This window comes from Mercenaria mercenaria, chromosome 1 (genome assembly GCF_021730395.1).
Source record: "Mercenaria mercenaria strain notata chromosome 1, MADL_Memer_1, whole genome shotgun sequence".
NCBI lineage: Eukaryota > Metazoa > Mollusca > Bivalvia > Venerida > Veneridae > Mercenaria > Mercenaria mercenaria.
In genome coordinates, this window is record NC_069361.1 from 91,579,835 (window position 1) to 91,605,828 (window position 25,994).

The following is a 25,994-nucleotide window of genomic DNA, read 5'->3' on the forward strand; positions in this document are numbered from 1 at the left end:
TACATTTTTCTCTGTATAATCAGTCAATTCTATAGACTACTTTTGATATAAAAAATACAGTAATAAGCATTATAAATGTTCAAGTTTTTTCCAGACTTTTAATATCCTTTTTGCTATCTGCATTTTCTCTGGAAATAATGTATCTTCATAGATCCTTTACATTATGCATAATGTTTTTGAATGTTAAATTACGCCATGCCGTTGCATACGTTTTGGCGTCGTTGTTATGACGTCATGTTCCACATGACGTCATCAACTTTATTGCTTGTAAACATTATACCCCCGATGAAGGCATTGAAAGCCGAAACTAGTTGGAAATAAATTAAAAACCAGTTTGAAGTTGTTCTTCCATTTTCAATTGTATTGTCAATATTAACTTTGGTACTTATGTGCATTGTCTTGCATTTTTTTGATGTTAAATATCATTTGCCACTTGTTCGCCCAATCGCAGGCATCGAAAATGTTATCTAGTAGTCTAACTTCATCATCATGTCCTCTTATGACCGAGTACAGTTTGGTATCATCAGCGAAGAGTTTTGATGCGCAGCTTAGAGCATCTTGTCATTGATAAAGATTAGAAACAAAACTGTTCCCTTTATCTGTAATTTTCCGCGTCCCAAAAAACTGCTTACACGGGGGTAGGGGGCCGGTATTTTGTATGCACTTCACTGTCATGCGATATTAGAAAGGATAAACTCCACTGTCCACTCTCAAACCACTTTATTAACTTTCTATAAAAAGGAGTTTTTGTCAATTTTTTCCGGATAATATGTACGTAACGGTTCGGGATGAAAATTAAAATTTGGAATAGTTCTTTATTTTAATGGTCGTTATTTTAATCAAAGGAACTTCCGGCTAAAAATCTCTTGCACGTTAGTGGGACTGTAAAATGTTATCAAAAACTTCTTTAGGAATAGCAGCTGCCGGCGCTGGTATATGTTTCGTCGGATATTGCATATATTTTGACAAAAAGAGGAGGAGTGATCCAGAGTTTAGGCAGAAACTTAAAGATAGTAAGTTTAATGAAAGACGGACAGCAACGGTCAGGACAAGATTTTATCCAAAAGACCTTGCTATTTTATTAGTCCCCTACTAGTTGAAAACTAGTTTTGGGGACTATTGATCAGGTCGGCATAACGTCACTTTCTTTGCAACAATACCCCCTAACACCGGCTTAAGCTGAACTCGTAATATGAAATAAGGCAAAGCCTCAAAGCAAGCTCAAAGAAATCGGATTTATCTTATATTATGCATAATTTATTTGTCACAAAGAAACTATTCACTAGTCACAAGAATTCAGGAGAACCTATTCACTGAAAAAGTCTACATTTAGTGTCACCATACCTGTAACAGTGAATATCATACGTTGCAAAATTTATGGGAAGCCGGTGTCACGATGAAGTCATTACCGCGTTGGTTATTAATAAAACCCGGCCGGGCCCGGACCGGCCGAAACCACGGAAATAGCCGATTCCGATTGTACGGAAACCACCGGAAACTTACGGACGGAAGGCTAATATAATTACGAATGGTGATACCGTCATCTTAATCAAGGCAAATTTATGTGTTTTTTATTTCATTATTACAAAAGTAGAAGCAAAGTATTTAATATTGATGATACGTATGTTTGATGAAGTATTGCACTTGACATAAGCAAAGACCTAAAATAACAAGATATTTGAATCACACTCAATCAAAGAAGTAATACGTTCGGCAATCGATGTGTCATTTTGTGTACCGGACAGACACGAGATAGCAGTTTACAGGATACTTTCAACAGAACTGGACAAGCTAGTTAATGGTACGTCGTTATTTCACACCTAACGATGTGACACTAGGTTGTGTAGTACGGCGAAGGGGTCTATACCGTGCACTGGAAGTATTTATAAAACTTGGTTGCCTGACCGAGATAGCGTTTTAGCATATTAAGTATTAATTCAATAAAAATATCTTGTCATTTTGTGTACCGGACAGACACGAGATAGCAGTTTACAGGATACTTTCAACAGAACTGGACAAGCTAGTTAATGGTACGTCGTTATTTCACACCTAACGATGTGACACTAGGTTGTGTAGTACGGCGAAGGGGTCTATACCGTGCACTGGAAGTATTTATAAAACTTGGTTGCCTGACCGAGATAGCGTTTTAGCATATTAAGTATTAATTCAATAAAAATATCTTGTCATTTTGTGTACCGGACAGACACGAGATAGCAGTTTACAGGATACTTTCAACAGAACTGGACAAGCTAGTTAATGGTACGTCGTTATTTCACACCTAACGATGTGACACTAGGTTGTGTAGTACGGCGAAGGGGTCTATACCGTGCACTGGAAGTATTTATAAAACTTGGTTGCCTGACCGAGATAGCGTTTTAGCATATTAAGTATTAATTCAATAAAAATATCTTGTCATTTTGTGTACCGGACAGACACGAGATAGCAGTTTACAGGATACTTTCAACAGAACTGGACAAGCTAGTTAATGGTACGTCGTTATTTCACACCTAACGATGTGACACTAGGTTGTGTAGTACGGCGAAGGGGTCTATACCGTGCACAAGCGTTTTTATATCTCGTGCGCAAAATCGTTATTTTCAATTTCTGCGCATGTGATATTATACAATAATTGCCTTTTGGTGAGGTCGATATGAGCCGCGCCATGAGAAAACCAACATCCGCGCATTCTGGTCAGGATCCATGCTGTTTGCTAACGATTTCTCTAATCGCAACAGACAATGTTGGTTTTCTCATGGCGTGGCTCATATGTGGATTTACCGGCCTGATAAAAGCAATACCAACCTCGGGCGAATTTATCGACTTGATATCGCTTTAACAGGTCGATAAATCCACATACCGACCACACATAAAAGGCGACAATTGTTTTATTATCAAATCCAGCCTACTCAAAAGTATAAACATTAGATACAGATGTCTGCAGCCTTAGATCATCTTTCGTGGTTAACTGTATACGACGTCACATTGTTTTAACGTAATAACGTGTGGACGTCACAGCTGGAGTTCAGTATGTATGTTTGGCTCCGCCTTCGAGAAAATACGACTTTTTATCGTTGAACATGTGACTACATCTAGAACAATGGAAAGGACTATAAATATAGATTTAATGATAAAAAAAAATAATTTCATATCACATGCGCAACAACGCTATTTTGTTTTTCTGCGCATGTGATATTATATTTTCATGTCTCCCTATGAGAGATCGATACTTTCGTACTGATTAAAAGACGATGCGCTTATTTATACATAGGATTAAATTACTTTATCTTGTGTTCATACATGTGTGAACGCGGCCTATTTTTCTTTTCTGCTTTTTAATGATTTTTTCTACATGCAACATTTTGAAAACAATTTTTCATCAAATATTAAACTGAAACTATCGCCATCAGATTGGAAATTAACTAACTACTAACTACTAAGAAAATGGGTGCTCTCATTATATGTTCCGTAGTTATCGCCGTTTTTTCGAATGTTACTGCTGCTGATTTTGTTGAAGTATGCCCATAAATTCAGCGATATGTAACCTCAAGACTATACCTATCAAAAAGTATTTTATACAGCAAAGTCGCGACAATTTCTAGGTGCTTACTAGTAAAGCCTCCTTAATTCTGTCTTCATTATTTGGCAAGTAGTAACTTTTTTAAATGTTAAATAAATCATTTCATTAATTTTTCGGTATAATAAAATAAATAATGTATTCCTGAGAGGGTGACCCCTCGAAATAACTCTATCCGTGACTAATATTTTTCAATGCGACAATTGTAAGTTACTGTAGAGAAAGAGTTTAGTATTTAAAATGTAAATGTATAATAAAATGTTGACGAAAATGGGCTTAAAATTCTTAAAGGCCACAACAGGAAATAATTCTTCCCGGCTAATTCTGACTTCAAGTTGGTCGGGACTTTGATATGCACAGTCAAAATTTTCCTAGCTCCGCAGTATGAAAATGTACCTGGTAGACATTTTACAATTTTATTTCATTCAAAAACATTTCAGGAACATTTTCAGAAAATAAAAGATACAAACTGACTGGGAACGATCAGTAAAATGTTTAATAAGAAGTACTATATTATGTTTTCATTACGCCGCTTTTGTGTGTAACATGTATTCAGGTATACACGCGTAACAATAAAGATAGGAAAGAAATCGAAAAGGCTAACAAAATAAGAATATAATTAAAATGAAATTTATGGTGTTGTAAACTTTTTTTGGTGATTAAATTAATTTTCCCTTAGATACAGGCATTTGTATGTAAACATTGAGTGTGCAATAGCTGCGCGTGAAAATTGGGTAGGAGAAAATTAAGAATACCGCAAAAACGAAGAAGGTTATTATTTTCCACTCATATTACAAGTCATTTTTTTTTTATCATAATTGTATCTGTGAAAAAATATAGCACACTACTTGGTCATTCCATTTGAAAACATATAGGTTTCAATGGGCCTGTTATACCAAATAAAACATAATTACTTTTTGGATATAATGGACAACCCAAAAACATAAATTAATCTCCGTAAAAACAGAAACGTCACAATTATATATATTTAAGTTTGAGCAAAAATGTGATTTCTCGACGCGATTTGCGTAAGAAGTACGCATTTGACCTTTTCAATACAATGTAATATCGGGTGAAGATCAACTTTTACTATTATTTAAACAAGTTATGAAGGATGCAACTTGTTATTGGAAAATTCCGCTCATTACACTTTCTTTATCGTAAAGTTGAAAAAATATGTAAAGGTAAAGGTAAAGGTCTTATTTATTATAGTGTCATCCCTATTGAAAGAGCCAGCCAATTTGGCTTATGAGACACCTTTATTGTGCGTATCATTTACCTCCCAACTCCTACCACAGGCGCCAGGCGGATAGAAGTCGGTAACCATTCATTTAACTAGCTCGCGGCTCACGAACCGGCCTTTTCGGAACGAGTCCCATGACAAACATCCACCGGACGAACGCTCCCCATGGGGCTCGATCTTTCGACCTCCTGATCCCGAGGCGGACGCCTTAACCACTGGGCCACGGTGACCGGTAATATGTAAGGTTAAAACTTTTCTGAGACGCTTTATGGATTTGGCCACACATGGGCAGTTTAACAAACCATTTTAGCTGGAGAATTACACTCAGATCCTTCGTAAAAGCTGCAAACTATCGTACAATTACTCTGTATATAAAAAAGGAGCAAAAGTTTAATTTGTATAATTACAATAGGTTTGGTTCTACCAATGAAAAACTCACAAAACATAGGGTCTAAGAATGCGACAGCATTAAAGTCCAAGTACAGTTCACTTCCGGTGTGATCACGTGACCATAGTAAAGTAAGCAATGTTTGAGTAAATCGTCTGCACTACACTGTGATGTTGATAAATTTACACACACAAAAATCTTAATGAAGAAATTTGTGAGATTTGAAGAAACAACATCCATTCAAAGTTTTATTTTGCTTTTTCCAGACTTATTTGTAAATTATGATTAGCGGGCTCAAACGATTCTTCTGTTGTTATGTATTAAAAATGCCGAGCACTAGCAAACTGACTGAAAGGGCATTCTGTATACAATAATATATCAAATCAACCTAAATAAATTGCAAAGTTTTGCAACATATGTCTAACCATTGAAGTTTAATCTTGAAGTATCTAAATGCATAATCTGAAAGTGTAGAGCATTGGTAAATATCCAAACGAACCTTAACAAGTTTTTACTTGGTCTTTTTTTCACGAAACAGTGTGAATCGTTTTATATATTGAGTTCAGTTAAATGGTAATTTTGTTCCCATTTAAAAGATTTCTTTTTCGCGTCGAGTTTTGGTTCACCAACTAATGTGAAATACACTCGATGACTGCTTCCTGGAAACTAACCAGTACTCGCACCGAAAGAAGGGACTGTTGGAGTCACGGTCAAAATCCGCTGACAGGATTCAACCCCGCGACCTCCGGATTACGAGACATCTGTACAAAAATGAAAAAAAGGTAAAATTTGTATCTCGATTTTACTCTATATAGTTTTTTAACTAATTTGAATATAACTTAAGTAAGTCAGTTTATTCAGAGATTACTTGCAAACTTGGAAAAATAAATAAAAAAAAAAAGATGTTAAAACATCATAGCAACCTGCCGAATATGAAATCGGTTATCGAAAGTGCAAAGACTATGCCACAAACTGCAATGTACCACAATATATTCAATGTGTGACTTTCATCGTACGTCAATTCAGTCGACTAAGTTCAAGAGATACTCAGAATACTGCGTGAACAAACCTAATTCAGTATTTCTTTTTTATATATTTATACAGGAATATTTAAAAAATATGGGATACCGTGTGTAAAACCTTTCAATATTCAACGCTGCATTCTTCGTGCGTAATCGGTATCCCGACCTAGCCTAAATGTTTTACTTGACCCTAAATGTTTTATGGTCTTTGAGATTTTTTAAAACGTTTTAATAAAAGTTTTAAAAAACTGCTCATTCTATTCTTTAAAAATTCTCAGTGATATTAGAAATTATTCGTATTCATTTTTTTTACATAAAAATAATTTCCGTAAAGTCTCATTGAACAAAAAAGTATAAAAAAAAAACCCTGCCTATTTACTACCTGTTTTTTAGGCTTCTTACCGGACACAAAGAAATATTTAGGCTTTGGGAAATGCACTAGCTTAAGATCTTCAGCGCTCTCGGTTTATATACTGGATTTGGACGGGAGCCGCAACTATAAAAAAAAAACAAAATATAAAAAAGCGGCATGTAGAGTTTTGGAAGCCAGGACTAGGAATACACATGTGAAACAAAAACTCTGAGGTCCGAGAGGAATTATAACAGCTTTTTGGACAAAACGTGATTATAAAATAGTATATAATAATAACGATACAAATTTTCGGGAACTAATTAGAAGCCTCGTCAAAACAACGCTATGTATAACGATTTCTGTGTACAAGTTTACAAATTATATTAAGACGTTTTTGCAACCAGAGAGAACACGCAGTCTTAACCCATTCATCAAAGAAGTTCCTCGCGGGCATCATAAAGGTCAGTGTTTTTTTACTAAATTCTAAACATATAAGTTGATATCGACACGATATCATTCGTAATTATATTAGCCTTCCGTCCGTCAGTTTCCGGTGGTTTCCGTACAATCGGAATCGGCTATTTCCGTGGTTTGGGCCGGGCCGGGCCGGGCCGGGTTTTATTGATAACCTACCGCGTTCCCGTTTCTTTTTGCTTATAATGACATTTTTTCCATTTTCTGGCCGATGCTTGATCTTTTAAATGAAAACAATATTTTTTTCAAACAACTGGAAATCATTCTTTCATTACTGTTAAGTGATAAATAATTTTTAGCAATTGAATGAAGTTCTGCATTCACTCCGGAAAGAAGTACTTCCTGTGAGCACCAGTCCGCTAGGGTGCGCTTTTTTAAAACTTCCGACGAAACTTTTCAAATCCATCACCAAGTGTGAAAGTATACTTGCGTTACCGTTAAGCTCGATTCTCGAGCAGGCCCAAAGGGCCTGCTCTTCGAGCTCACTATTACAGTGCTTTAGGGGGTATCAAGTCAACTCGTCCCCTAGTCAACTCGTCCCCCAGTCAACTTGTCCCCAATTTGGTCATTTCGTCCCCCAGAATTGGTCATTTCGTCCCCCTCATGATAAAATTTGGTCAACTCGTCCCCATTTTGGTCAACTCATCCCCCTTTTGGTCAATTCGTCCTCCTTTTGGCAATTTGTCCCCCTTAATATTATAGGCATTTTTGTTTTTTTTTTATGATATTTTTTTACTTTGAAAACTTGTATTTTTAAATCATCGTGAGTTTTGAAGGAGTTATATTGGAAATAGTTAACTTTAAATAATTAGGTTTGATAAAATAATAAAAGAAATATACTGAAAATATAAGACAATTAACTGAAATAATATAAAATAAAAATAAATACAATGCCCTTAGTATGAAAAGTATGAAAAAATAACAGCGATTTTTTTCCTTCTTTAATAGGGTCCGTAAAACAGACCCTTTCCCAATTGAAAATAATGACCATTTTTTCCAATTTCAGACCAAATTATTCCCAAAAATGACCTACAAACATTTTTGAAACGGCTGCTGTCCCGAAATCGTGAAATTCGCCGATTATAGAAAATATGTTCCGAATTTTAATCGAGTGTTCGCTAATTTTGACCAAAGGGCAAATATTCGATTAAAATTCAGAACATGTTCTCTGTCATTTAATCAATCGCACCATGCATTGTTTTCGGTAACCGGTTTCCACGATCTTTTTCTGTAGAACCAGTGACAAGCTGTGCCAACAATGAGTCACAACAGCAAATATAATGTTCAAAGGCTAACAAAATCCAAGCTTGCTGGCTGCAAAAGCCTTGTGGAGTTCAGATTCTCACGGGCATCTTCACAGCCTGTTCTGACTGAGGAAACGTCCGTTGAATCGTCGACATTGGTGTGGTTTTCATGTCAGAGTCAGGAGAACTCTTGTGTAACTCCGGTTGAATTTGTGCCAGTGTGTGCTTTTAGAACAACCATCGTTATCTCAGAGTCAGGCCACTGTATCATGTTGTGATGATCAGAACACTAGCTCTAGTGTAACTCATTTAGATCCAGGAAAGGGGTTATTGTAATTTTGTATGTTACACAAAATTCCCAATTAGGATGAAAACGACGCTATTTTTCCCAAATCGTCCGGACGCGGACTCTTTCCCAAAATGGCAAAAAAAATCGCTGAAATAGAAAATCTAACTGTTTAAAAGTCATAGTAAGAAAAGAGAGATCAATAAATCCTTACCCCTGGTCATAATAGAAGAAAGTTTTAATTAGAAATACAATAAAGAATAAATAAACAACTAATATCTGTCACTTACGTTTTACTTAAAATAACCAACATGCTTTATATTTATTTTTGTCATTAAAATATATATAAAAAAAATACTTCTAAAGTAGGGAGACAGTGGTTTCTAAAATAAAGTAGAATGAGCATATCCCTGCATATGAAAGGTGTTAAAGATTATTAATCACATTAAAAGGCGTTGATTGGGCTGATTGGAAGGTGTTAATGGTATTTAATTGCATGAGAAGTTGTTGATTGACGGAATGAAATGTGTCAAAATTTTCCCCTAGTAGAATTAAATGTGTTAATAGTTGACTGAAGTGAGGAAATTATTTGTTATAAAAAAGTTTAATAGAAAGTTTAATCTTATTCAAGAGTTTGAAAATAAGCCGCATCAAATACGGACATTTAAACAGTAATCTTGTTGTCCAACATAGCAGACTTACGAAAAAAACAAAACAAAAAGCAAAAAAAAAAAAACAACAGAAAATCCTCCTTGTTAAATCGAAAACAAAAAATTATGTATATTTTTAGCATAAAATATTCTAATTTGAAAGAAAAAAACAAACTTAATTAATCTTACTTTGATTTTTTTTTCAAAAATACGTTTTAAAAAGGAGGCCGAAAAAGGGGGGACGAAATGACCAATTTGAAATCGCCGAGGGGGACCAAATGACCAAATCAGGGAAGAGTTGACTGGGGGACGAGTTGACTAGGGGATGAGTTGACTGTAAAGCCTTTAAGGTATAGCGGATTTTAGGGTATAGAGGATAGCTTGGTAAATTTTATATTTAGACTTGAATTATTGTATAAATTTTCATATCATTCTTTTACTGGCATTCAAACAGACATTCTGACCTACATTTTAAATGTTTGCTTTTTGTGTTATTTTTCATATGTCATCAAATGAAAATTGAAGCTATCCTCTACTGACTAAATCAGTGTGTATGTAAAAAACATCAGTGATTGAAAAGCATTTGATAGGAATTAAAAAAGCTGAATGTTTTTGAAAAGGTAATACATTATTATTCTGATTTATAGTAAAAAAATATTGGGAAGTTTGTTTAGATGTGGATTTTAAACTTATAATGGAAAAAAATGACCAAAGCTATCCTGTACACCCTAAATTGGCGCATATGTAAACAATATATTAATTTAATGGCATGGAGAGAAAAAACACACAAATTTCTATTAAAAGCTGAATGTTTTGAAAAATATAGCTGTTTTCTGTCCGATATACAGAAAAAAAACTACTAAATTTCATTTCTTTGAATTAGAGAACTGGAAAAATAAGTTAGCTATCCGCTATACCCTAAAGCACTGTACCCATGAACATTAGTGGACTCCATGATTCGAAAGGACCAGAAAATAGAACAACACTGAATCCAACTATATATATATATATGCATTCCCACTTCTAATACTTGAAAAATGTAAGATTTTTTTTATTATATTTTGTTGATTTTCAGGAAGGAAAAAAGCAGCAAATAAGCAAACATCTAGGGGAGGATCTGCAGGAACAACAAAGGTAGTATCAGTTCAACTGTAAATAGGAAATGTTTGCCAAGCTATTGTCATGCGCTGGCATGCTGGACACAATTGATTCTGCCTTTGCGACCAGTGTAGATCATGATCAGCCTGCACATTCATGCAGTCTGATCAAGATCTGCACTGTTTGCTATTCAGTCATTATCGTTTTGTTAAGCACCATTTTTAGCCCACCATCATCAGATGGTAGGCTATTCAAATCACTCTGCTTCCGTGGTCCGTCCGTCATTCTGTCCGTCCGTTAACAATTTCTCGTTATCGCATCTCCTCAGAAACTACTGGGGGGATTTTGAGCAAACTTTGTCAGAATGATGTATTGGTACCCTAGTTGTGTCCCCCTGAAAATCAGACTGGTTCAACAATTTGTGAGTGAGTTATGGCCCTTTGTTTATTTCTATAATTTACATAGATTTATATAGGGAAAAACTTTGAAAATCTTCTTGTCCAAAACCACAGAGCCTAGGGCTTTGATATTTGGTATGAAGCATCATCTAGTGGTCCTCTACCAAGATGATTCAAATTATTTCCCTGGGGTCAAATATGGCCCCGCCCCGGGGGTCACATGGTTTATATCGACTTATATAGGGAAAAACCTCTTGTCCAAAACCACAGGGCCTAGGGCTTTGATATTTTGTATGTGACATCATCTAGTGGTCTTCTACTAAGATTGTTCAAATTATCCCTCTAGGGTCAAATATGGCCCTGCCCTGGGGGTCATATGGTTTACATAGATTTATATAGGGAAACAATTTGAAAATCTTCTTGTCCAAACCACAAAGCCTAGGGCTTTGATATTTGTAATGTAGCATCATCTAGTGGTTCTCTACCAAGTTTGTTCAAATTATCCCCCTAGGGTCACATGGTTCATATAGACTTACATAGGGAAAAGCTTTTAAAATCTTCTTGTCAATAACTACAACATTCAAATTTGGACCACATGTATATTTTTGAGTGGCAAGATGAACCTTGACATGAGTTGACCTTGATTTTGACCTAGTGACCTACTTTCACATTTCTCAAGCTACAGCCTTCAAATTTGGACCACATGCATAGTTTTGTGTACCGAAAAAAACTTTCATCTGGACATTGACCTAGTGACCTACTTTCACATTTTTGAAGGTACAGGCTTCAAATTTGGACCACATGCATAATTTTGTGTTTCAAAATGAAACTTGACCTTGATTTTGACCTAGTGACCTACTTTCACATTTCTCAAGCTACAGCCTTCAAATTTGGACCACATGCATAGTTTTGTGCACCAGAAAAACCTTTGACCTTGACATTGACCTAGTGACCTACTTTCACATTTTTGAAGGTACAGGCGTCAAATTTGGACCACGTGCATAATTTTGTGTTTCGAAATGAAATTTGAGATTGATTTTGACCTAGTGACCTACTTTCACATTTCTCAAGCTACAGCCTTCAAATTTGGACCACATGCATAGTTTTGTGCACCAGAAAAAACTTTGACCTTGACATTGACCTAGTGACCTACTTTCACATTTTTTGAAGGTACAGCTTCAAATTTGGACCACATGCATAGTTTCGTGTTCCGAAATGGAATTTGACCTTGATTTTGACCTAGTGACCTACTTCCACATTTCTCAAGCTACAGCCTTCAAATTTTGATCACATGCATAGTTTTGTGTACCGAAAAATCTTTGACCTTGACATTGACCTAGTGACCTACTTTCACATTTTTGAAGGTACAGGCTTCAAATTTGGACCACATGCATAGTTTTGTGTTTCAAAATGAAATTTGACCTTGATTTTTACCTAGTGACCTACTTTCACATTTCTCAAGCTACAGCCTTCAAATTTGGACCACATGCATAGTTTTGTGTACCGAAATGAACTTTGATCTTGAGAATGACCTAGTGACCTACTTTCACATTTCTGAAGCTACTGGCTTCAAATTTGGACCACATGCATATTTTTGTGTTCTGTATTGAAATTTGACATTGATTTTCACCTAGTACCTACTTTCACATTTCTCAAGCTGCAGCCTCCAGATTTGAAGCACATGCATAGTTTTGTATACTGAAATGAACTTTGACCTTGAAATTGATCTTGTGACCTGCTTCCACTTACTCAAGCTACAGCTTTCAAATTTGGACCACATGCACAGTGTTGTGTACCGAAATGAAATTTGACCTTGATTTTGACCTTTGGCTAGTCTTGAAATTGGAACAGTCAAAAATGGCTCAATGGTGGGCGCCAAGATCACTCTGTGACCTCTTGTTAACAGTTAATAGTACTGTCCAAATTGAAAGATGGACAAGTTCATTATAGACATTTTGCAGGGTAAGGGTAAGTCTTGCTTGATTAATTTATATACACTGAAACTGCAGTTTAGTTATGACCCCTTTCAAAGAAGGAGGGGTATATTGTTTTGCAGATGTCTGTCAGTCGGTATGTCGGTTGGTTGGTAAGTAGACCAATTGGTTTCCGGATGATAACTCAAAAACCCTTGGGCCTAGGATCATGGAAGTTGATAGGAGATTGGTCATGACCATCAGATGACCCCTATTGATTTTGAGATCAATAGGTCAAAGGTCAAGGTCATGGCAACCCGAAACAATTAAACTGTTTCAGGACGATAACTTGAGAATGCTGGGGCCTTGGATCTTGAAACTTGATATGAAGGTTGGTCATGACCAGCAAATGACTCCTATTGATTTTGAGATCAGTAGGTCAAAGTGACCAGGAACAGTTAAACAGTTTCCAGATGAACTTAAGAATGCTTGGGCCTAAGGTCACGGAACTTAATAGGGATGTTGATCATGAACAGCTGAAGACCCCTATTGATTTTGAGATCAGGAGATAAAAGGTCAAGGTCACAGTAACCTGGAACAGTTAAACTATTTCCGGACGGTGATTATGACCAGCAGATAGCCCCTATCAATTTTGAAGTCAGTAGGCCAAAGGTCAAGGTCGCATTGGCCCAGAACAGTAGAACTTCTTTGCCAAATAACTAGAGAACGCTTTGGTCTAAGATCACATTTGATACACTGGCCACTTATGTAAATTACCCATAATTATTGGTTTGTGGTCAGTACATCAAACGTTCAGTGCACAGTGACAAAATAATTTCTGTTCCTTGTGCAGTTACTGAATGCATCAAGGGGGCATTTCGTGTTCTATGAGCTCTTGTTATTATTTTGGTCAATCTTAAGTAAAGACATGTAGACTTTTGAGCCCTGGGAAAGCAGAATGTAAGTATGATGCTATTTGTTCATAGACTTTCATTTCATCATTTCCAAAATTCTTGTCATAAATTATATATATATATATCTGACATTGAGAAACAGTAAGAGAAGTGAGTATCTGTATTTGATACAAATTTCTTTACTGACCTTTATATATCTAATTTTGAGCCGATAAAGATACTTACATTTTTAGCTCGACTATTCGAAGAATAAGTAGAGCTATCCTACTCACCACGGCGTCGGCGTCACACCTTGGTTAAGTTTTTCGTACCAGTCCACATTTTGACAAAGTCTTTTGAGATAAAGCTTTGAAACTTTCAACACTTGTTTACCATCATCATGGCCAGTTATAGGCAAGAGCACATAACTCCATCAAGGATTTTGGCTGAATTATGGCCCCTTTTGACTTAGAAATCATGGTTAAGTTTTTCGTACCAGTTCATGTTTTGACAAAGTCTTTTAAGATCAAGCTTTGAAACTTTCAACACTTGTTTACCATCACCATGTCCAGTTATAGGCAAGAGCACATAACTCCATCAAGGATTTTGGCTGAATTATGGCCCTTTTTGACTTAGAAATCTGGGTTAATATTTCATACCAGTTCATATTTTGACAAAGTCTTTTGAGATAAAGCTTTGAAACTTTCAACACATCACCACGTCCAGTTATAGGCAAGAGTACATAACTCCATCAAGGATTTTGGCTGAATTATGGCCCCTTTTGACTTAGAAATCTTGGTTAAGTTTTTCGTACCAGTTCATATTTTTTGTAAAGTGTTTGACATATGGCTTTGAAACTTCTGTCACTTGTTTAGTATAATAGTCTCTATCTGTAGGAAAGAGAACATAACTCTGTCATCTATTTTGGCTGAATTACGGCCCTTTTTGGACTTTGAAATTGGTTCTGTTTTCATACAAGTCCATGTTTTGTCAAAACTATTTGACATATGGCTTTTAAACTTTGAACACTTGTTTATCATTATGATTTCCATCTGTAGGCAGGAGTACATAACTATTTTGACTGAATTATGGCCCTTTTTGGACTTTGAAATTGGCTCACATATTACCATTTAGTGCAAGACTTATCAAAAGTCAAAGTAATACAGTAACATTGTTTGTCTAATCTATTTATTTCTTTTGTCTGAATATCCGTGGAAATATTTTGACCCCATTCTTCAATCAATTCTTTGAATAGTCGAGCGCGCTGTCATCAGACAGCTCTTGTTCACCCAGTCTTAGGAACAAGTTGCTTTAAAGGTTTAGAGATACAGTATTATGAAGCATCTTTACTGCCTTTCACAGATCATTCTTTATAAAACAGTATTCAGTCAGGTCACTGTGTAAAAAAAATTTAAAAGGTGTTTGTATTAGACTTTCCTAAAACTAAAAGCCTTAATATTTATAGTTTCCAGATCCCAATAACCAGGAGGCTTGTCAACAATACTTTATGCAGGAAATCCAGCTTGGTGAAATTTTACTGTCAAATGGACGTAAGTTTTATTATACTGCATTTTTTTTGTTCGTCGTATGTTGTTTGTTGCATTATCTAAATTTGATTAAATTGAAGATGACCAATTTAACATTTAGGTCGTCAAAAATTAATTGCTAGATGATTGGATGATCCAATTCAAATAATACTGCCTAGACATCATCAACATGAAGTGGATATTGACATATTAACGGGTTTTTCATGTCCAATTATTATTTTAGAGTACTTTTATGGACTTGAACCATAGTACAATTACGTATTTACCTGGTGTAATCAGCTCTTACAGTTTCTCTTCATTTCAAATGGAACTTGGTATCCATCATGAACATGAAGTGCACATACCGGTATTTTCCTTGTCATAATTTTGTTGTTTTTTTACTTTGCCCCAGTTTTGACTTCATATTTTATTCTACAAAGCCATTAATATTTTCTGGGGGCACGTGTCATACAATGTTCACATTCGAAATTGTTTTGTTTTTAGCTTACCTGAGCACAAAGTGCTCAAAGGTGAGCTTAAGTGATCGCCCTGTGTCCGTTGTCCGTCCGTTGTCAACAATTTGACTGTTAACACTCTAGAGGTCACATTTTTGGCCCAGTCTTAATGAAACTTTGTCAGAATGTTACCCTCAATAAAATCTTGGACGAGTTTGATATTGGGTCATCTGGGGTCAAAAACTAGGTCACCAGGTCAAATCAAAGGAAAAGCTTGTTAACACTCTAGAGGTCACATTTTTGGCCCAATCTTAATGAAACTTGGTCAGAATGTTACCCTTACAGGGGTGTAAAATTCCACTCGCCCGCTCGCATTGGCGAGTTAAAGTCTGGATAGGACGAGTGGATCTCGCTGTATACTCGACCTATCGGGCGAGTGGTTTTTACGTCGTAGCTTTAATGAAATTCAGAAACTACATCTTGAACGTCAACAAACTTTGAGATAGTTCAGTTGCTACTTTGATTGACTGGAATTTACCCGCGAATCGATATCAAAACGTCATGACGGTAATTTTCCATTCCGAGAGCACGTGCGACCTATCGTATCTCCGTTACTTTTGTTTATCGACACGTACACAAAAAAACGCGCGTAGTGCATTCATTTTTTAACATTATCACTTCAGTTTTTCAACATCGCTTGAGAAGTAATACAATTTGAATTCTACTAAGATTTTTATAAAATATCGACGGAAACGTAAGGCAATTTGTATGATTAGGGTCGAATTTTCATATAATCATTTGTTAAATTTCAAACAGCGCGATCTTAATTACTGATTTCTTTCTAAGAGAAAATAAGTAATACATACTATGGGCATAAAATTCGGACTTTTGACCAGAAAGAACAAAAAACAGAATTAAAAAATCTTAAATGATGAAAAAGAGGCAGTAATTTAAATACATTTAGTAAAACGATTTCTTTTGATAAAAAGGTTTCTGTTAGTGCGGCGAAATAGGGTACGTGACCTCGTGGACGTAAATAGAAATGTGGTTTTAAAATAAAACAAAATAATGTTGTTGTGGTTTTTAATAAGTTTTAAAATGAATCTTTGTACATGTATTTTTTTTTTTATAAAATATTCTTCTCAAACGAATGTAAATTCCTTGAGGGCAAATAGGTCACATGACGCGAAAACTGTAATATGACGTAATGCCATGACAATCTCGTGCAACAATACCGCTTTGATCTCCACTTCAGAGGTCATGATACCGACACACCTCTTTTAGCGCTTTGAGAGGATGTTAATTGATGATGAAAACAGGCCAATTACTTAGTTTATCAACAGAATAATTACCGATGATCGTCAACTTTTTTTTCGCTTTCAAGACGGGTAGGTGGATGGTGATTATTTTTAGGGCACTTTTCAAAATAATTATTTTTCGGGAAATAAGTTTTGAGAAAATGAAAATAACTGATGTTTAATACTTTCCTGACACTTTGGGAAACTACGGTAGGGGTTAGACTGTGATTATTTTTACTATCGATGCAGTTATTATGGAGAGCAACTTGATGGTGGAGATGACAAAATTAGTGAAAGAAAAATGTCTGGTGTGAAAAGGAAATTTAAGCGTAACAAAAATGAATTATCAAAAAGGAAACGTAGTGTACGAGCTATGTGTTACTAGCATGTTTGAAATTTGCTTGTTGTGTTGTACATAATACTCCTTCCATAAAACGTGACAGTATTAAAAATGTCAGTTATTAGGGCGAGTGACTGTCCACTAAGGGCGAGTTGATTTTACTAGCTACTAGTCCTGCAGGGCGAGTTGTGTGAAAAAGAATTTTACACCCCTGCCTTAATAAAATCTTGGACGAGTTCGATATTGGGTCATCTGGGGTCAAAAACTAGGTCACCAGATCAAATCAAAGGAAAAGCTTGTTAACACTCTAGAGGTCACAATTCTGGCCCAATCTTAATGAAACTTGGTCAAAATGTTACCCTCAATAAAATCTTGGACAATTTCGATATTGGGTCATCTGGGATCAAAAACTAGGTCACCAGGTCAAATCAAAGGAAAAGCTTGTTAACACTCTAGAGGTCGCATTTTTGGCCCAATCTTAATGAAACTTGGTCAGAGTGTTACCCTCAATAAAATCTTGGACGAATTCGATATTGGGTCATCTGGGGTCAAAAACTAGGTCACCGGGTCAAATCAAAGGAAAAGCTAGTTAACACTGTAGAGGCCGCATTTATGACTGTATCTTAATGAAACTTGGTCAGAATGTTAATATTGATGATCTTAAGGTCCAGTTTGAATCTGGGTCATGTAGGATCAAAAACTAGGTCACCCGTTCAAATCAAAGGAAAAGCTAGTTTACACTGTAGATGCCAAATTTAAGACCATATCTTAATGAAACTTGGGTTAAGTGGGGTCAAAAACTAGGTCACTAGGTCAAATCAAAGGAAAAGCTTGTTAACACTCTTAGAGGCCGTATTTATGACTATATCTTCATGAAACTTGGTCAGAATGTTAAACTTGATGATTTTTAGGTCAAGTTCGAATCTGGGTCATTTGTGGTAAAAAACTAGATCACGGGGTCAAATCAAAGGAATAGCTAGTTAACACTTTAGAGGTCACATTTATGACCATATCTTAATGAAACTTGGTCAAAATGTTAATTTTGATGATCTTTAGGTCAATAGGTCAGGTGAGCGATAAAGGGCCTTCATGGCCCTCTTGTTTTAGAAAATAATGTTTATAAAGTGCAGGTTTTTTGCCCCTGCTTGCCAACTTGTTTTTGTTCCTTTATTATCTTATTACCCCATTGCTATAACTGCATACCTGCTGCTAATTTTTACTATTTTTTACGATCAAATCAGATTCATAAATATTGACCTCATAATTAAATTCACCACATAAAGTCAAGTAAACTGGTAGACCTTGTGATTTCGTAAATTTTAAAATTGTATAGAATAAAATTGTGTGTTTTTACCCCAAATCCGTAAACTTTTACAGTGCTCAGTAAAAATAACCTGTTATATGGTATTTTGTTTGTTAATTTGAGCTCACCATTGTATGCCTTTTCATACAGGATACCATTAGTTATCAAGAAAAAAAAAAGCCTTGACCCCTTTTAACAATTTTTTTTATGATAATCAGGCAGTTAATTTATAATGTCCAAACAGTAAACTAGTTTGTAATAAGTCAGTGGTAAACTGGTATGAAGCATGAGTCAACAGCTGTGTAAGGAAAATTTTTCATGTTCATTAACTGTAACAAAAACAGTTTGTCCTTCAATCATGATTAAAATAAAAAGAACTTTTTTTAAACCAAATCTGGTAAAGACACTTAACATTTTAATTTTGACAGTGAAGTATTTCTGACTGTTCATTGGTTTTTTATCATAGCATCCTTGACCAGTTGATTTTACATTTTTAGCTCGACTTTTCGAAGAAAAAGTAGAGCTATTGCACTCGCCCTGGCGCCGGCGTTGGTAAAAGTATTTGATAAAGTCAAATATCCCTGTTACTATTAAAGCTATTGACTTGAAACTTAAAATAATTCTTAACTATCAAAGTCTACACCAGGAGAAACAATCCCCATAACTCTGTTTGAATTTTGACAGAGTTAGATAATAGATAGGTAGATAGATGTTTATTCAGGTTAAAACACACATATACATATACTGTTACAAGTTACAAAAGACATTTATCACGCATTAAAAACAATTTTTAACTTAAAATATTTTGGTTTAAAGTTTTTGATAAAGTCAAATATCTCCATTACTATCAAAGCTTTTGACAGGAAACTTAAAATAGTTATTTACTCTCCAAGTCTACACCAGGAGAAACATACCCCCTTAACTCTGATTTGAATTTTGACAGAGTTATGCCCCCTTTTAACTTTTTGGTTAAAGTTTTATAAAGTTTTTACTGGCAAAGCTCTAATTCAGAGTCAAGCACTGAGAAAAGTCGAGCGTGCTGTCTAACAGACAGCTCTTGTTTTTAGCTCACCTGTCACATAGTGACAAGGTGAGCTTTTGTGATCACCCTTCGTCCGTCGTCCGTCCGTCGGTCAACAATTTCTTGTCTGCACAATAGTGGTTTCATTTATGGTTTTATTTTAACCAGACTTGCACACAACTTGTATCACCATAAGATCTCGGTTCCTTTCTTCAACTGGCCAGTTCCCATTATGGGTTCCAGAGTTATGGCCCCTGAAAGGGCCAAAATCAGCTATTTTGACTTTGTCTGCACAATAGCAGCTTTATTTATGATTTCATTTTTACCAAACTGGCACACAACATGTATCACCATAAGATCTTGGTTCCTTTCTTGAACTGGCTAGATTCCATTATGGGTTCCAGAGTTATGGCCCCTGAAAGGGCCAGAATTAGCTATTTTGACCTTGTCTGCACAATAGCAGCTTCATTTATGATTTGAATTTAATCAAACTTGCATAAAACTTGTGTTGCCATAAGATCTCAGTTCCTTTGTTGAACCAGCCAGATCCCATAATGGGTTTTAGAGTTATGGCCCCTGAAAGGGCCAAAATTAGCTATTTTTTGAACTTGTCTGCACAATAGCAACTTCATTTATGATTTGATTTTAATCAAACTTGCACACAACTTGTACATGTATCACCACAAGATCTTGGTTCCTTTCTTGAACTGGCCAGATTCCTTCATGGGTTCCAGAGTTATGGCACCTTAAAGGTCCAAAATTGGCTGTTTTGGCTTTTGCAGCGATATAGAGACTTCATTATGGTTTTATTTGATACAAACTTCCAAAATATCTTCAACAACAATAAATCTTGGATTCCATGGCAAATCAGATCCAATCGTAGGTTCCAGAGTTATTTTATATCTGATTACTTCCCCTGATTGTAGTCAAAATGGATTTATATCAGTAAGTACTTATAGAATTTATTTGAAATTTCATTATTGTCATTAGTTGAACTGAGCCAATCAGGGTAGATAACTATGGACTGACTTTTTATCAAATTACCTCCCTTTATTTCAAATTAAAATGGGTATATCTCTGTAACTAATGAAGATACTGATCTGAAATTTCATTTATGTTAACAGATTTATTTGGCAGATCCTTCTTTTGTTCACTTACAATAATTTTCTTTTTAATAACTTCCCTTTTACGTTACTATAAATAGCTTATTTTTAGTAACTTTTTTAGCTCACCTGTCACATAGTGACAAGGTGAGCTTTTGTGATCACCCTTTGTCCGTCGTCCGTCATTTGTGCGTCCGTCCGTCCGTCAACAATTTCGTGTCTGCACGATAGTGGTTTCGTTTATGATTTTATTTTAACCAAACTTGCACACAACTTGTATCACCATAAGATCTCGGTTCCTTTCTTGAACTGGCCAGATCCCATTATGGGTTCCAGAGTTATGGCCCGTAAAAGGGCCAAAATTAGCTATTTTGACCTTGTCTGCACAATAACAGCTTTATTTATAACTTGATTTTTACCAAACTGGCACACAACTTGTATCACCATATATTCTTGTTTCCTTTCTTGAACTGGCCAGATTCCAATATGGGTTCCAGAGTTATGGCCCCTGAAAGGACCAGAATTGGCTATTTTGACGTTGTCTGCACAATAGCAGCTTCATTTATGATTTGATTTTAACCAAACTTGCACACAACTTATATTACCATAAGATCTTGGTTCCTTTTTTCAACTGGCGAAATTCCTTTATGGGTTCCAGAGTTATGGCCCCTGAAATGGCCAGAATTAGCTATTTTGACCTTGTCTGCACAATAGCAGCTTCATTTATGATTTGAATTTAATCAAACTTGCACAAAACTTGTGTCACCATAAGATCTTGGTTCCTTTTTTAAACTGGCCAGATCCCTTAATGGGTTCCAGTTATGGCCCCTGAAAGGGCCAAAATTGGCTATTTTAACCTTGTCTGCACAATAGCAGCTTCATTTATGATTTGATTTTAACCAAACTTGCACACAACTTGTATTACCACAAGATCTTGGTTCCTTTCTTTGACTGGCCAGATTCCTTCATGGGTTTCAGAGTTATGGCCCCTTAAAGGTCCAAAATTGGCTATTTTGGCTTTTGCAGCCATATAGATACTTCATTTATGGTTTTATTTGATACAAACTTCCAAAATATCTTCAACAACAATATATCTTTGATTCCATGACAAATCAGCTCCAATCGTAGGTTCCAGAGTTATTTTATATCTGATTACCTCCCCTGATTGTAATCAAAATGGATTTATATCAGTAAGTACTTATAGGACTTATTTGAAATTTCATTATTGACATTAGTTGGACTGAGCCAATCAGGGTAGATAACTATGGACTGATTTTATGTCAAATTACCTCCCTTTATTTCGAATTAAAATGGGTATATCTCTGTAACTAATGAAGATACTGATCTGAAATTTCATTTATGTCAACAGATTTATTTGGCAGATCCTTCTTTTGTTCACTTACAATAATTTCTTTTTAATTACTTCCCTTTTATGTTACTATAAATAGCTTATTTTTAGTAACTTTTTTATTATTGGCCATAGGGAAAAACCGAGACCACTTTTCTGTGGTACAACATGGATGGTACCTCCAATTTTTAGGTGTATTTTGACATATCTGTACCTTGTAAGAATTTTTTTTTCTTTTTGGTTAAATTTCTTCTCTTTGTTGTTCCTGTCCTTTGGACTTAGATATTTTTTCTGAGGACCTTCTTGTCCTCAAGTGCAATGATAACAGGTGAGCAATATAGGGCCATCATGGCCCTCTTGTTTTTTTTTTCAAATTTGAAATTATTTAACATTGACCAATAGAAATGGCAATTTTTGCCAAAGAACAGTTACATGATACTAGATTTAGCTTACTTAGGGGCATTTTTAGAGTTTCAGAATGTTTAAAGATGAAAAATTTTGCTGATGATCTTGTGATAAACCAGTAAATCATGATTCCTAGACACATCACTAGATAGTAGTTCTTTATGTGCTTAATCCTGTTTTCATCTCTAGGCCTCCACTGGTCCTCAGAAAGTTGTAGCCACTTTTTGAGAGATACTGCCAAATGAAGCTGAATTGCTGAAATTTGGCCAGATTTTAATAACATTCTTGTAGCCAGTTCTTTGAATTTGTAGCATTTTGCTACATTGGCGAATTGCAGAGGAGGCCCTGCAAATGATCTCAAAGGTCCGTTAAATCCATTTCATTTTGAAACATTTTGTACACTACCTTTGTTATTTTTGTTACACAGAAATTGAAGAAGGTGTAGATCATCTGGCCAATGCTGTTGTGATATGTGGACAAGGTCAACATTTAATGCAGGTGTTTTCTCAGACGTTACCTCCAGAAGTTGTCAACCTTCTTTCCTTGAGAATACCTATTGTTAGACAGGTATATACACTATTTATTAATATCTTTAATATGCAATCTCCATTGCCTTTCAAAAAGACAGTTTGCGTTCAGTCATAGCGGCTTTGATTCGGATAAAGAAAAATGTACTTCACCAGACACAAAGAGCAGTTTTCCTCATGCATATAGTCCATTTAGAAAGTCATTTATTAATAATAAAGGGGCACATTTTGTACATAACTGAAAGTAGTGCCATACCTCAGTAAGATAAAGGATTTCTTGATGAGTTTGGTTTGGGTTTAATAACTACTTGTGGTATAAATACCTCTGTTAAAATGAACATTGAAAATAGCAAGAAACAAAATGTTAGTTGCACCATTCTTTATGACTCCAGTAGGTTCTGTGTTAAACCCCTTTGAGTCAGACTCTACATAATAATTAGTGCCATTTAATTAATTAGAACCCTTAATTTATGTTCATCACTTTTAATGGTTTGTCACATTTCTTTGGTATTTAATGTGAATGTTTGACAAATTGTTTTTGCTCAAAGCTACCTTTTGAAAATGTGAAAAGTGAAGTTGCTGTGTCTGATTTTAATAAAATGATTGTTTTTGCTGATATATTTTGTCATCATACAAAAGCTTTAATGGAACTTTCTAGGTTTATGTTTGTATTAGCTCGAGAAAGCTTGTCAGTAAATGCAGTCAGAATCAGCACATTAATACCAGAGTTACTGCCCTTTAGTCCATTAGAACATGCATTATTTGTCCAGTCTAGTTAGTGTTTTGTGTGAATGTGTTTGTTTGCCAACAGATACTTTTCAGCAAATGGTTTTTCGTCGTTAAGTTCCCAGAATGGAATTAAAAAGACATCATTATATCTGCAAATCTATATAAGTTACATTTTCTGTGACATCATTTTGCAGGGATAACAGTTCATTGAACTTGCTTGTATTTGTAGAGATTACAAGATCAGTTTGGCAGCAAAGTTGAAAAGCAACCCGAAGGACCTAAAATACAACAGTTAGCAGAAGACGATGTTGAGTAGCCGTTGCATTATGGGATATTACTGTGTAAATAATGTACAGCAGATAAAAGATCATCTTCAATACACCAGAACATATACATTACATCTGTTGACAAGGAGTTTGATTTACTGTAAAACACTTCAAATTCACTTTTTATGTGAACTTTATTTCGCGAATTTGCTCGGATTGGTCCTATTTTAAATATAAGTGAAATGAAATTTTATAGAGATATACCCAGTACATGTCCAGATGCACCTGTTAAACTTATATCTGTATTTGTGACCAATGTAACATGTGAATATTAGCAAAAATATATAAATTTTTCTAGTAATATGTGTTTAACAGTATTTCATGTCTAATGTCACATTTTTCATTTTCGACATGTTAAAATGATTAAGATAAAAGTTGGTGTTAATGGTCCACTGGTAGGATTACTTATTATCTGCAACACTTTCATGAAGGAATGTCAGGGAAATGTTGAGAAGACAAGAAAATTACTGTCCTGTTCTTGGCATGTTAGTTTTGAACAAAGTTTTAAAGATTAGATACTGTAAATTTGATATTATTAATATTCACTTTGTTTAGCTGATTGATCATTTATGTTATTTTTGGCACTGTTTAGTATGTTTGTCTTGCTGTCAATCAAATTCTGTTATCCATATTTTAGTTAATATTCATGATCATTCAAAATTTGCAGTTTGTGTAGGATGTGAATATTCACATAAATGAAAACTGATATAAGTATTATTTACAGTGTGCATTATATTGTCTTAACAACATATATGTATGTACTATTAACATTTGAACATCAAAATCATCACTGCAGCGGAAAAAAGTGGATAGCTGCATTTATCAAAGGAAGCAGTTAAACATGTTTTGCACTGAAAAAAAGATGTGTCATGCAATATAAGATGGAACGGAAAGAAAAAGGTTTACTTTAGCTCTGCATTATTGTTAGACTTTGTTGAGAAGTGGCAAAAGTAGAGAAGAAATGTATTGTGAAAAATGAAATTATCACAATAGTAATTTTTGATAATAGTTTAGATTTTATGCTATGGTTGCTGAACTGGGACCAGATTGGAAAATGTTAGGTGGCAGAATGTCAGTGAATAAGGGAACGTGTAGGCTATAGTAATCTAAGGTATTATTTGATGTATGAATATATGGTCAAGGCATTAAGATTTTTAGGCATTTTCTCTTTCATTCCAACATAAACAATTTGTTCTTTTCGAAAATAACAAATATACTTTGATGGAATTCAAAAGAGCCAAGAGAAATTAATTTAAGTAGAAAATGAAGTTTGATGTCTAAATTCTGATTAGGCACAGATGTTTCACCATATTAATAACTCATCATTTCATAGTAACTTGCCAAAGCTACATTAACCCAGTTGTTTTATATAGAACGATATAATGATTTAAAAAGATGATATAAAATTTTTCTTAGATTTTATATTGTTAAATGTAGATGATGCGTCAGATGTGATATTCTTATAAATGAAAAAACTGAATTTTTTCTTAGATATTTTCATTTGTTATTAGCTCACCAGAGCCAAAGGCTCAGGGTGAGCTATTCTGATAGTTCACCGTCCGTCGTCAATCATCCGTCTGTAAACTTTTACTTTAACAACATCTCCTCATAAACCGCTAGGCCAATTTCATCCAAACTTCACAGGAATGTTCCTTGGGTGAAGCTTTACAAAAATTATTCAAAGAATTGAATTCCATGCAGAACTCTGGTTGCCATGGCAACTGAAAGGAAAAGCTTTAAAAATCTTCTCAAAAACCAGAAGCCCTAGAGCTTAGATATTTGGTGTGAAGCATTGCCTAGTGGACCTCTACCAAGTTTGTTCAAATCATGACCCCGCCCAGGGGTCACTTGATATTACATAGGAAAATCTTAAAAAATCTTCTTCTCAAAAACCAGAAGCCCTAGAGCTTAGATATTTGACATGTAGCATTGCCTAGTGGACCTCTACTAAAGTTGTTCAAATCATGAGCCCTGCCCCAGGGGTCACTTAATTTTACATAGGAAAATCTGCAAAAATTTTCTAAAAATAAACCAGAAAGCCTAGAGCTTAGATATTTCACATGTAGCATTGCCTAGTG

At 35.1% G+C, this 25,994-nt stretch overlaps 1 protein-coding gene across 1 annotated transcript; it reads left to right on the plus strand.

Moving 5' to 3' along the window:
* The first annotated feature begins 840 nt into the window (after positions 1–840).
* Positions 841–25,396, plus strand: LOC123530522 (mitochondrial import receptor subunit TOM20 homolog). Its single transcript, XM_045311299.2, has 5 exons — positions 841–1,013; positions 10,309–10,367; positions 15,001–15,085; positions 22,762–22,901; positions 23,820–25,396. Exons 1-5 carry the CDS (start codon positions 890–892, stop codon positions 23,904–23,906), a joined length of 495 nt encoding a protein of 164 aa, XP_045167234.2. The 5' UTR covers positions 841–889; the 3' UTR covers positions 23,907–25,396.
* The last annotated feature ends 598 nt before the right edge of the window (positions 25,397–25,994 follow it).

What these genes read in the sequence shown, in the direction of transcription:
- LOC123530522 (XM_045311299.2), top strand. Translation starts at nt 890, where the DNA reads ATGTTATCAAAAACTTCTTTAGGAATAGCAGCTGCCGGCGCTGGTATA. An exon ending in TAGGCAGAAACTTAAAGATA is followed by an intron (nt 1,014 to 10,308) that starts GTAAGTTTAATG and finishes GTTGATTTTCAG; the next exon opens with GAAGGAAAAAAGCAGCAAAT. An exon ending in GAATACCTATTGTTAGACAG is followed by an intron (nt 22,902 to 23,819) that starts GTATATACACTA and finishes TTGTATTTGTAG; the next exon opens with AGATTACAAGATCAGTTTGG.